The sequence below is a fragment of the Rana temporaria genome, chromosome 3 (genome assembly GCF_905171775.1).
Source record: "Rana temporaria chromosome 3, aRanTem1.1, whole genome shotgun sequence".
Lineage (NCBI taxonomy): Eukaryota > Metazoa > Chordata > Amphibia > Anura > Ranidae > Rana > Rana temporaria.
The window spans coordinates 218902984-218916860 of NC_053491.1; the positions used below are offsets into that span (position 1 = coordinate 218902984).

The 13877-nt window shown below is 42.0% G+C and overlaps 1 protein-coding gene across 4 annotated transcripts in view; it reads right to left on the reverse strand.

Moving 5' to 3' along the window:
- The window catches only part of SLC41A2 (solute carrier family 41 member 2), a 124502-nt gene that overhangs the window by 34917 nt on the left and 75708 nt on the right, over positions 1–13877 (reverse strand). For all 4 annotated transcript variants that reach the window (XM_040344264.1, XM_040344266.1, XM_040344265.1 and 1 more), the window contains exon 8: positions 8541–8620. In XM_040344264.1, coding sequence (XP_040200198.1) covers positions 8541–8620 — 80 coding nt within the window. The remainder of the gene's footprint in view (positions 1–8540; positions 8621–13877) is intronic.

The window sequence follows — 13877 nt, forward strand, 5'->3', positions numbered from 1 at the left end:
TGGTGGCACTGTTCTTGTGTGACCAGCAGCCTGTGGTTTCATTATCCTCTCCCAAGTGTCTACCTGCAGCTTTGTACCTCTGCCAATACACTTCACCTGCACCTTGCCAGAGGGCGTTTTACTTTGCTTCATAATAAAGAATCTAAATATAGAAGAGGGCAAAGCTGGCAGCTCCAATTGGAAGCGGTCATTGCTGAAGCTCCTGGATGATAATAAGCTACTGTGTACCATCTGCATCTATCCAATACTGGACATATGCGTTTTACATGGACTATGGCTAACCTGGCAAAGACAAACGATGCTCCAGATATGAAGATTTCCAATACCCTATGTGGCAGTACAGTGTACCTGAGACAGTTTGCACAACAGGGTGGAGAATCTCCCTGCCAGAGTGTACAATCCTTTCCTAAACTGTAGAGAAGAAAGTGGCACTCATTAGTCATGCAAGTATTGCAGAGGGTTCTGATGCTCTAACATCTGAATGTCAAAAAGGAATTTATGATGTCACTTGAATTATCCCAATTATGAGACGACACAAAATTGCACTGCTAGATTCAGTATTTCTTTACTCAATGACTGCTGTATTTTGGCTTTGAAGGTTTGCTAGCATACTGTGCCTTTCTAGTGTGGTCAATATGAATAAATCAGCTGCTGTTTCTTTGCTCATTATTGCCTATATGGTGTATTCTTTATTAGAATTGCCATGGGTATGTTATGAAAGAACCCAGTGGGCTTCAAAAGCTATTTGAAACAGCTTTCCTTTAATCCTCAGTGCAAGGCATCCTGTTATGGATGTACAGATGATAGCGTGTGCCCTCCTTTTGATGCTAAAAGCATCCTTTTTCTCAGTTGTTGCTTCTAAGCTTTTTATCCTTTTCCATATAGGTCATCTGCCAGTGCTAGGTCTAAAGCATGAGTAGCCTAAATAAATAGTCTGGCAGCCTGCCACAGATCATGGTGAAACTGATGAACAGTTAACATAGTACAGAAATCCCTTAAAAACCAATAAGCCTAAAACAAAACTGGATTTTGGACAAAGCATTCAGCAGAATAAAACTAGGTTCTTAGCCATTTTAGAGGGTAGACACTTTAAAGTTCCATGGTTAAATTTTTACACCACTACAAAAGAAGCAAATGGATAATGTACTTTCACCCACCTTCAAGTGAACAGAAGAATATTTATCATTGTTATTGTTCCCAGCCACCTGAACAATCATATGTTGAGCAAAGGGTGACTCATTCTATATCTAAATGATGGTGTCTGCCTAGATCATAGAAGTCAGGGACTTGGCCAATTGACCATTACACTTTAGGCTAGACTCATCTCCAGCTTGGTGTACAGAGAATTGTACAGAAGGGGAAATTCCATATTTTCCTATTATTGGCTTACCAATATCCAAGAATGAATCCCAAGCATGATATAACCTTAGCAAAGCCAGTTTTAACCAGGGTGCTGGAAATTATAAAAACTGGCAGTGGGGGTTTTCTTTCTGCGTTTAAAAGCCCCTGCCACTGACAGCTGGTAAAAGCCTACGTGTGCATGGACACATAGGCTAGCATGCAGAGGAGTTTAGAGGGAGAAAAAAAAATACCCACACCTCCTTAGGAGCGGCAGTGTGCATGAGGCCCAACACCACAAGCCACTGGAAATTAATTTTACACCTCATAACAGGAAGTAGTACCAAACAAGAACATTTTATACCAGGATTACCATATACTGTTCTAACAAAAGCTGGAGGTTACATTATATGACAATTTGGTGATTAGGTTTGCATCTATTTTAATATATTCAACAGTATTTGGTTTTCTCAGACATTTGCTACAGAAGCCCAGTGTTTCAACACGTAAGCAAACAGATTAATAAAAATAAAAAAATAAAATAAAAAACACGTCGGGTAGCCAGGATGTTACAAACCAATGTCTTTCCAAAGAGGAATCGGATATCTGGACATGAACGTCACAAGATATCATCAGAAGCTTCATATGAAGCTGCACAAGGAACCCGTGAAGAGGTTGAAAGCGAAACATTGCTCTGTGGCACAAGACATAAGAGGTCTGAACAGATGCATATCTCCTTTGATGTTTTTAAAGACTGACATTTGCTTTACATGTCACAGATTTACTTTCAAATATTTAAACGAAGATCAAATGTGTAGATGACCTCCACACTAGTCCAGACAAATACAGCATATTGTGCAATGCATCTCAGCAAAGGGTCTATTTTTATTCTAAGAAAACAGAACGTTCTGTATGCCTGCCGAATGTAATGGTCAGTTATGGCTGGGTGTATTCTACAATATAGGTTAATGATTTCTGGGGCCAAGTCATTAACGTTGGCACGGGAATCTTACAAAAGAAAGACAACTGCATCAAGTAGAAACTAAATAAAATTGAGAGATTTTCATAATGTAGATTTGCCATCAATAAAAGCGATGCTTAATTGGTAACTGCACTACATAACTTCTGACCTCTCTAAAATGACTAATGCTACATGGGATTTGGGTATGAAAAGAGGTATAGTTCTACCAACTGTGTAACTTCCCTGTCCCATTTACCAGAAACACATGCAAATGTTGTCTCATAACCGCCTACTAAATTTAAAAGCACAGTGCGGAGCATTTAGTGTCACATTTCAGCAAGGCATGTAGGCATATTACCTAATAAAAATCATAATGAGATACTAATGTTCCTTTTCCTCTAGAAGAGTTCTATACCCAATACATGTAGCCATAGGACCGAATGCTGTCTGAGAAAACAATGAACATAAATAGCTGAAGGGTAGTCTAGATTGCAGTTTAGTGGCAGCTGGCTGAAATAGCACACAGCTCTAGGCCATCTCTTGCTGGGTAATAATTATGGCCAGATTAGTGGCATCGCCACGCTGTGTTATATAGAAGGGAAGTAGAGCCATAAATCTGGGGAAATATGGATTATGGACCAAAAATGCTGGTGTTTTCCTGCCTCAATGCACCCATCAAATATGCAAATATGTTGATAATGTACAGTCATACTTGGTTAGCTGGGTAAAGGAACAGCATTACTACCAATAATGTTCTTGAGCTTACATTACATTCTCATGGGCTAGAGGAGTGTAGCTCTTACCCCCAACTTCAGGCGACAGTGTTTTAGGGAGCGTAAGGCTGCCCCCAGTCATTATCATAACATATTTTAAGACTATGTGAGCACGAAAACATGAATACTATAAGGCCCCATGCACACGAGACGCTGCTAAACTCGAGTTTAGCACATCTCGTGCTAACACATTTAATGTTATTCTATGTGTCCATGCACACAATCACGTTTTTTGGCGTTTTAAAGCAGTTGGGTTTATGTCCGTTTTTTCAGATGCAAAATTTTGGGTTCAGAAGCGTTTTATTTTTGCGTTTTAGACTTTGGGAGGGTCTACAATGTCTTTGAGATAAGGGCTGACAGCCGCAATCGCGGTAAAAACGGGCGTTTTAAACGCTGGTTTTTGCCTTTGAAAACGTGAGTTTAGAGGTGTTTGTAATTGCTTCTTGTGTGCATGGGGCCTAAATGTGTACTACACATATTTGTCTTGTTGGGAACTGTGTGGCCATAAATATTTGAGTTCATTGTAGCCTGGAAAGTCCCCATAAAATTGGCCTAAGGGATTGCATTACTGAATTCAGGTCCTAGTTTTGATTACCTGTGTGCGCTAGGCAAATATTTTCTGAAAGATAAAGAAATGGCATATTTCTTTCAGCATGGGATTCCTTATTTACATTAGCAAAAAATAAAATTGCACCCCCGACAAGAGTACTTGTATTGATCAAGGTAAAGGAGAAGCATGGTAATGTAAAAAAATATAAGTACTCAATGCTATAGCATCAATCTGATGCTGTATTTGTCCCCTGCCAGCTTTAGGCCTGATAACTGAGCGATCGCATGACTGCTGATTACTCAGTTCTTGGTCCGTTCTCAATGGAGAGCGTGACTGTCAGTCTCCACTCTACCTCTCTAGTGCTCACTTGAGTGCTTTAGCACGCTGTTGGTGGATTCTGGGTCACAGAAGGGAAGTATAGACAAATTACATTTGCATATACTGCTCTTAAATAACCTAAGATTATTTACCGTATTCGTTTATCAATTTTATACATGCAAGTAAAGCTCACCAGTAAAAGGGACAACCACAGGAGCGGTGTAAAACAAGAATAGTGCCAAAGCTGTTAAGGCAATATCAATATTGTTTTAGGTAAAATTAAAACTAGGGTTGTCCCGATACCACTTTTTTAGGACCGAGTACAAGTACCGATACTTTTTTTCAAGTAGTCGCCGATACCGAATACCGATACTTTTTTTAAATGTGTCCCCAAATGCAGCCATGTCCCCCCCATATGCAGCCATGTCCCCCACATATGCAGCCATGTCCCTCTAGCCATGTCCCTCACATATGCAGCCATGTTCCTCTAGCCATGTCCCTCACATATGCAGCCATGTCCCTCACATATGCAGCCATGTCCCTCTAGCCATGTCCCTCACATATGCAGCCATGTCCCTCTAGCCATGTCCCTCACATATGCAGCAATGTCCCTCTAGCCATGTCCCTCACATATGCAGCCATGTCCCTCACATATGCAGCAATGTCCCTCTAGCCATGTCCCTCACATATGCAGCAATGTCCCTCTAGCCATGTCCCTCGATGCGGCGGCGCGATGCAGCGGCGGGGGGGGGGGGAAAGGGGGGGAAAGTATTCTATTTAGGTATCGGGGGTATTTGCACGAGTACGAGTACTCCCGCAAATACTCGGTATCGGTCCCGATACCGATACTGGTATCGGTATCTGGACAACCCTAATTAAAACCATTAACTAGTCAGTTTAGACAGAATACCAAAAAAAAAAAAAAACGAAAAAAACAACAAGACAGTGTTTTTATAGCAAAGCACAGCAAGCCTGACAAAATGAGCACAATGGAAGAACAATCAAGATAATATTTAAAATGGGAAGTAAAGCTTTTATGCAACCAAATCAAAAATGAATATTCTTTTAAAAAACTCAAAAAAGTCATGAACGCTTCCCTTTTAAATCTTAACAGGTGACATAAAAACAACCGTTGAATGATAAAGCTTTGAAATAATTTCTCATTATTTGCAATAATATATTCATTTACAGTGAATGCACTGTATGCGAGTCAGTCTAAAAAAGGAAACGGAGATAAAGAAAATCATCTATTGTAGAGGGCAACTTATGACAAGGGGAGAGTAATTAGAAGATAAATCATACAGACTTTGTCATTTCGCCATTTTTCTGTTATATTTTCCTTTACATGAATAATATGCACTGTATGACAGCATAAAGGAGGAATTTGTGATAAAAAAAAAAAAAAAACACACCTTAAAACAGCTGTTCAAATTAAAGTGGTTGTTAACCCACTGTGACAACTTCATATAATCCCGTTTCCTAATGACAGATGCTCCTGTCGTGTGTTCCAAGAAAAATGCTGGCGATTTCAGAGCACCCCTCGGCGCTCACGTGACCAGTCGGCTCTCTCCTCTCCCCATTGGATAGCTGCTAACATCAGTCTACACGAGAGGAGGAGAGAGCCAGCCAGCCACGCGAGTGCCGAGCGGCGCTCTGAAATCAGATATAGCCGGCATTTTATAAAAACAGAAATGGGAGCACCTGTCATTAGGAAACAACCAGGGTTATTTAGGACACTTAGACTAGGTTCACATTGCTTCGGGTAAGAAATTATGCGAGTTCAGTTGAACTCGCACAATTTCAACCCGGCAATGCTGTCCCACTTTGGGGGGCGATTTGACAGAAATATGTGTGGGTTCTTGCACATGTTTATTAAAAATCGCAACCGAAGTCGCCAAAAGAGATCTGGTCACAATCTCCTGCTATGCAAATTGGATGCGAAGAAAACCTGCAGCCAATTCGCAATTGTGTGAACCCAGCCTTAAAGTAATTTCAGCAGCAGGAGGGGAGGGGCCGGGCACTGACACAGGAGGCATGTAAACCGACCACGATGTCAGGGCTCAGCAGTCTTGATAAACCGTGGTCAGTTTACAGGGGGAGGACAGAACCAGGCAGGATCAGCCAGGTATTTCAGGCAAAACAGGGTGCCTAATTACACAGCACAAGTACGGCGCTGTATAATATGCTTAAAAAGGAACAGGATCTTTATTTTATTTATTTTTGTTAGAGTAACAAACACTTTAGCTGCTTGTTGACCAGCCGCCATCGTTATACGGCAGCAGGTTGGCTCCCATGAACGAAGCACAACTGTCAGTCCACTTGAAATTGATATTTCGTTCTTGGTAGGTGCTGGACAGGAACATAACCATGTGTAATCGACCTCATAGCAAAATCATTAAGGGACACCCTTTCATAATAATTTACAGATAGAGGCATTTCCTAAAGTTTTTCAGGATAATTATTTCAGAGCAACCGCAAGCAAGTTTGAACTATAGACTGAACGATCACTTTTGGGGTGGACTGACCCTTAACATCTTTTGCAAGAGGCGTTATTGATCTAAATATTACCTATAACAAAATGCATAGTACAAGAGTAACCAATGACATAAAATGATGATCAGAAGTAAAAAATAAGATCTTAAAGCTGGATTCACACTGCTGCAATGCCAGACATTGCATGTGATTTGCACCGCATGCCTGTGCATACATCACATGCAATGTCTGCGCGGTGTGACTTCAGCCATACAGTTTACATCACTGAAATCGCATCCCATTCGCACCATGGTGCGGGACCCTTTTTTTTACTGCACTGGAATCGGATCGCATAGGTGTTTGGACCTATACAATCAGATTCTATCTGCAAACTGATTTTGGGGTGTCATTAACTTCATATTGACACCAGCAGAGGTTCGCAGAGAGCAGTATGAACTGCTTGCGAGTCTGATGCAATGCAGGAAGCCACACAGGAATCGCTGTGGTTCCTGCATCGTATCAGTATTAACCAGCCTAAAATAAAACACAGTCAATCTTATACACTTTGGTTGTGTCCTATGTGGATGTTATTGAAACAAATAAAATGAGCCAGTCACACCATTGAGCCCATCATAGAACTATAGTGATGAGGCAAAATTGTCTGCTAATTACTCCCAAGAAAATTTGATGATGTCCACTGAGACAGAGGACAATTATCAGAAAACTGGTCAGGGTTTTCTGAGACATAATTCACAACAGATTCTGAACATGCATTGCTAACAAAATTGTGCAGCGAGTGGCATGTGTATTGAGTCACTGTACTGACAAAAGGTTGGATAATTTATTATACTACAGTACCTGGGACCTGTGCGCTGATAAACACAATAGATTAATACGTGTTCGCTATTAATTCAGATACAATTCTTTACAGGTTTTATTGAGCCACACTTATCCACAAGACAATGCCAATTCCTGGAATTTTACCTGCATGGAAAACCCAATTAACTGGGCATGAGAATAGATTGTACATGAATAGAACTCGCTGTACAATTTAATATTTGCTGCATGCCTTTAAGGAGCTGATGTTTATAAAAATTCTCTCTCCAGCTGTGACATAAATGTCATCTTTATATATGTGTGGGTGAGAAACTTATGAATTATCTGTTGTAGCTCATTGAAAATGTCTGTGCTTAAAATTCACATATTTACAGGAATCTATGGTCACAGCATATGCGTTCATTTCATAATATCAGCATTGTAATAGCAACAAACAATTACTGACAATCCAATATAAGGCCATTGAAGCAACAAACAATTATTACTGACAATCCAATATAAGGCCATTGAACCCTTTCATATATTGAGTGCTGTGTGCCTGCTGCTATATCTTTCTTCTATTTCCTAGATTCCGCACATCCTCTGCAGCTCACCTTCAATTTTTGAGGACTACATATGCCATGGTACCTTGCTGCATGCAAGATGATTTTTTTTTAAAGAGTTTGCCACTCTTGAGACTTCTCCTCTCAACACCTCTGTAGTTCAGAAGGCAGGACCTGTGAAATGTGTGACACAGCAGTGCCTAGTCCAACTATGGGGTTGATTTACGAAAAGCAAATCCACTTTGCACTGCAAGTGCACTTGGAAGTGCAGTCTCTTTAGATTTGAGGGGAAGATCTGAAATGAGGGGAAGCTTAGCTGATCTTATCATCCAATCATGTACAAGTAAAAATGCTGTTTTTTTATTTTCCTTGTGTGTCCCCCTCAGGTCTACAGCGACTGCACTTCAAAGTGCTTTTGCAGTGCAAACTGGATTTGTCTTTAGTAAATAAACCCCTATGTGAAAATGTTTTGGGATCTTCACAAAGTACATTTACAAACATCAAGATCATTGTTATTAGGAGTAGGCTAGAAATAACAAATACAATGTATACGCTATGTATGAAATAATATATGATGATTTTAAATTTTGACCATAGATAAACACTTTAAAAATGTACAAATGGTAAGCAGACTTGGCTTCATGCATTTTTATATCATTAGCCCATACAATGATTAATTTTACTAATTATGAGGACAATGACTTTGGTAAGACAAAGAAAAAAAAAAAACACAATATAAAGATTCCTACCATTTATTACTGGTGTGTAGACAACAATCCCAACCAAGTTTGGGTCGGAAACAGTTGTGTCTAGTATAAGGCCGCCAACACTGAAAAAAATAAATAAAAAATTCTTAATAAGGCAGAACATGCTAGGTACTTAATGTCTTGATTCTGTTTTAAGATGCTATGAGTACAAGTAACTATATCTCTTCTGGGATCCACTGAGGCTTTGTCACAAGCTATGCAGCAAAGATGTGAGACTTCCTTTGTAGTCAGTCTCCAGGATGTGCAAGTGGCTGCAGGCTTTAATTAATAGATGAACACAGCCCAGATACACTGCAAAGGAACACACAAGATACAACTGGGAAGTAGAAAACTTTCAAAAAACATGTCTTGCAGCAACTATTAAGCCATTTTGTTTTATATGCTTGGTCTATAGCGGGCGTCACTAAATGGCGGACCGCGGTCCGGTTCCGGCCCCAGTGGCCTTTCTACCCGGACCGCAGCCTCGCCTGTGTGTCCGGCTCGCCCGCCTGCCGATGCCGCTATATACACAGCATGGCAGGCGCAGCAGCTCTGTGCCGTCTCTGCACTCCCCCCTCCCCACACTGCCTGTCTGCCTTATTGACACAAACATGAATCACGACCGCGCTGGACAATGGGCGGGACTTTTTAGGTTAAAAAGTGGGTGATTGGTTGCTAGGCAGCGGGTCGGTCCCAGCAACAAATCACTCGCTTTTAATGGGAAAGGTCCCGCCCATTGTCCAGAGCGGCCACGCTCCATGTCCTGTGTGAATAAGGTAGGTTTTCTGTGGGGAGGGGGAGTGTTGTGCTGTGCAGGACAGGACAGGGGTTTACTATTGAGAGGAATGTGATGGGGGGGAGTCAGTCTGCGACGGGGGGGAGTCAGTCTGCGACGGGGGGGGTGTGGTGTGTCTGTAATTGTAGGGAGGGGGTTGTTCAGTCTGTGATGGGGGGTCTGTGAATTTGGGGGGTCCGTCTGATAGGGGGGTCAGTCTGTGATAGGGGGTCTGATTTGGGGGGGGGGGGGGGCAGTCTGTGATAGGGAGATCTGTGATTGTGGGGGGGTTCAGTCTAAGATGGGGTGTTCTGTGATTGTGGGTGGGGGGTTCAGTTTGTAATTGGGGGGGGGAGTTAAGTCTGATTTGGGGGGTCAGTCTGTGATAGGAGGTCTGTGATTTGGGGGGTCAGTCTGTGATTGGTGGGTCAGTCTGTGATAGGGGGGGATCTGTAATTGGGGAGGTCTGTGATTGTGGGGGGGGGGGGGGTCAGTCTGTGATTGTGGGGGGATCAGTCTATGATAGTGGGGTCTGTGATTGGGGGGGTTCAGTCTGTGATTGGGGGTGGGGGGGGGTAGTCTGTGATGGGGTGGTCTGTGAATTTGGGGGGTCAGTCTGTGATTGGTGGGTCAGTCTGTTATAGGGGGTCTGATTTGGGGGGTCAGTCTGTGATGGGGGGGATCTGTGTTTGTGGGGGGTTCAGTCTGTGATGGGGTGTTCTGTGATTGTGGGGGGTTCAGTTTGTAATTGGGGGGATCAGTCTGATGTGGGGTCTGATTTGGGGGTTGTGATTGTGGGGGGGTTCAGTCTGTGATGGGGTGGTCTGTGATTGTGGGGGGTCCATCTGTGATTGGGGGGTCCATCTGTGATTGGGGGATCAGTCTGTGATAGGGGGTCTGTGATTTGGGGGGATCTGATTTGGGGGGGTCAGCCTGTGATAGGGGGATCTGTGATTGTGGGGGTTCAGTCTGTGATTGGGGGGTCCATCTGTGATTGTGGGGAATCAGTCTGTGCTGGGGGTGTCCATCTGTGATGGGGGGGGGGGGGAATCGGTATGTGATGGGGGTCTGTGATTTGGGGGGTCAGTCTGGGATGGGGGATCTGTGATTTGGGGGGGTCAGTCTGTAATGGGGGGTTTGTGATGAGGCAGGGGGATGTGATGTAAGGGGGGGGGGGCTGAGGACACTGATGTAAAAGGGGTTCTATGATTTCTGCACTGGCAAAACACAGGTCTCTGTTTTCTATGTGTCCTGTTCACATTGAAACAGCGCCCCTGCGTGCTGAGCAGTGTGGTGCAAAATGCATTCTGTTTCTATGCACCGCAACTGATCTGTGCTGCATAAAAATGAAAGAAATGTATTTTGAGATTTTTATGTCGATTTCGATGGTGTGTGGGTCTTAAAGGTGTGTGCATGTGGGTGGTGGGGGGGCGCTGTGAAGTGGAGGATATCATGTGGCGTCATAGCACCAATATGACATTCGGACCTCCGCTGGAAGAATTTTTTTCCGACCGGACCCCCGTGAATTTTAATTCACTACCCCTGGTCTATAGGAAAGAAAAAAAAAGAAAAAATGGGATTATAGAGGAGATGGCAAATTAAACGCGATATATATTTTATTGATAAAAAAAAGATTATATTTGAAACAGTTTTATATAAACCAACTCATTTTAAAGTAACACAGGTTAAAATTAAAATTGAGTCATATAAAAAAGGTAAAGAACCCACATTATTTTATAGTATTATGGGTACTATGTTTTTTTTAACTAAAGCTGGAGAGTGCAAATTAGTCTTACTTCTACAGAGAAACCAATCAGCTACTAAACATAGCGTGTTCAATTAAGCTTCGGCAATAAAAGCCGATTGGTTTTTATGCAGAAGTGAGCCCACTCTCCAGCTTTAGTAAATAAACCCCTATGTTTGTTCAATAGCAATGGTCCTTTTTCATTTAAAGAAGAAAGAAGGGAGAAGGGAGAAGAGAGGAAGGGGGAAGAGGAATAATAAAAATAAAGAGACCAAGTCTATTCACAATAGTTGGAAGAAGAAAGAAAGAAAGAAAGAAAGAAAGAAAGAAAGAAGGAAAGAAAGAAAGAAAGAAAGAAAGAAAGAAAGAAAAGAAGATCTGTTGCCCATTACAGCCACCTCTCTTCATCCTCTAATCTGCCTATACACAAGGGATAGAGAAGCCAATTATTTGCTATGACCAATACATTGTTTTTTTTCATATACCGTGAGGGAAAAAAGTATTTAATCCCCTGTCGATTTTGTATGTTTTTCCACTGACAAAGAAATGATCAGTCTATCATTTTAATGGTAGGTTTAATTTAACCATGAGAGACAGAATAACAAAAATATCCAGAAAAACACATTTAAAAAAAAAAAAAGTTATAAATTGATTTGCATTTTAAATGAGTGAAATAATTATTTGACCCCTTTACAAAACATGACTTAGCATTTGGTGGCAAAACCCTTGTTGGCAATCACAGAGGTCAGACGTTTCTTGTAGTTGGCCACCAGGTTTGCACACATCTCAGGAGGGATTTTTGTCCCTCTCCTCTTTGCAGATCCTCTCCAAGTCATTAAGGTTTTGAGGCTGAGGTTTGGCAACGCGAACCTTCAGCTCCCTCCACATATTTTCTATTGGAATAAGGTCTGAAGACTGGCTAGGCCACGCCAGGACATTAATGTGCTCCTTCTTGAGCCACTTATTTGTTGCCTTGGCTGTGTCGTTTGGGTCATTGTCATGCTGGAAGACCCATCCACAACCCATTTTCAATGCCCTGGCTGAGGGAAGGAGGTTCTAACCCAAGAAATTATGGTACATGGTAGCGAAAAACAGACACTCCTTCGTACAAGTGGATCACCAGACAGTCTATGTGTCGTGATGGTACATGTCACTGGCCTTGCTTCCCTCAGGGATAGGGTTATCCTAGCAGTAAACAGGAAGAAGAAAAAGAGCGCACCAGCCTAGTGCATTATCATTTGGATACATTTTATTAACAATGATTAAAGGGAAAAAAAACTACTCACAAAATGTAGGTGAAAGGCACATAGTGTAAATAGTCTCCAAAGGTAGCAGCAATGAGTTTGAACCAAATGGACTCCAGATGGTCACAGAAGAAATAAGGGCCACTGCCGGTCGACGCGTTTCAAAGGAGTGCCTTCTCCCTCAGCCTCTCGTTTATGGTACATGGCCCCGTCCATCGTCCCTTTGATGCAATGAAATTGTCCTGTCCCCTTGGCAGCAGCATTCCTCCTCCTCCAAACACGGCGAGTTGAGTTGATGCCAAAAAGCTCAATTTTGATCTCATCTGACCAGAACATTTTCATCCAGTTCTCCTCTGAATTATTCAGATGTTCATTAGCAAACTTCAGACAGGTCTGTACATGTGCTTTCTTGAGCAGGGGGACCTTGCAGGCGCTGCAGGATTTCAGTCTTTCACGGCGTAGTGTGTTACCAATTGTTTTCTTGGTGACTATGGTTCCAGCTGCCTTGAGATCATTGACCAGATTCTTCCGTGTCATTCTAAGCTGATTCCGCACTGTTCTTATGATCATTGAAATCGCACAAGGCGAGATCTTGCATGGAGCCCCAGACCAAGGAAGATTGACAGTTATTTTGTGTTTCTTCCATTTGCGAATAATCGCACCAAATGTTGCTTGGCGATGGTCATGTAGCCCATACCAGCCCTGTGTAAGTCTACATTATTGTCCCTGACATCCTTGGACAGCTCTTTGGTCTTGGCCATTGTGAAGGAGTCCAATTGATGGATTCTGCGGACAGGTGTTTTTTTACACAGGTAACAAGCCGAGTTAGAAGCACTCCTAATCTCAGCTAGTTACCTGTATAGAGGACACCTGGGAGCCAGAAATGTTGCCGATTGATAGGGGTTCAAATACTTATTTTACTCATTAAAATGCAAATCAATTTATATAACTTTTTTTAAATGCGTTTTTCTGGATATTTTTGTTATTCTGTCTCACTGTTAAAAATAACCTACTATTACATTTATAGACTGATCATTTCTTTGTCAGGGGACAAACGCACAAAATCAGCAGGGGATCAAATTATTTTTTCCCCTCACTGTATTTTCTATTACCAGGACCATAACAAGCCATGGTAAAACCATGCAATTCAGTACCAGACATTCAAATCTAGGTGCCAGAATGTTATTTTGAGTAGTTGGATAACCTGTGCTTTCCACCAGGGTATACAGAAAATGTAAACAAAATTCCAGGCAAATATAAGGAAAAATACCAAATGTATTCATCTATACCAGGGGTCCCCAAACCTCAAAGGGTCAGTTTACTGTCCTTCAGACTGTCTGGGGGCCAGAATGTGAGTAGAAAATGCTTTGGCATCAATGGGTGTGGATAATGCTTCATCATTGGTATTGATGGAAGGAATAGTGACAATTGTTGGTATCAAGGGAAGAAACTGTGTCTTATTGTATTAGGAGGAGGAATAGTGCTAATCATTGATATCAGGGGAAGGAATAGTTCCCCATCAGTGCCAGTGGAAGGAATGGTGCCCCATTGTTAGTGAGTAAAGGCTGGATAAAGGT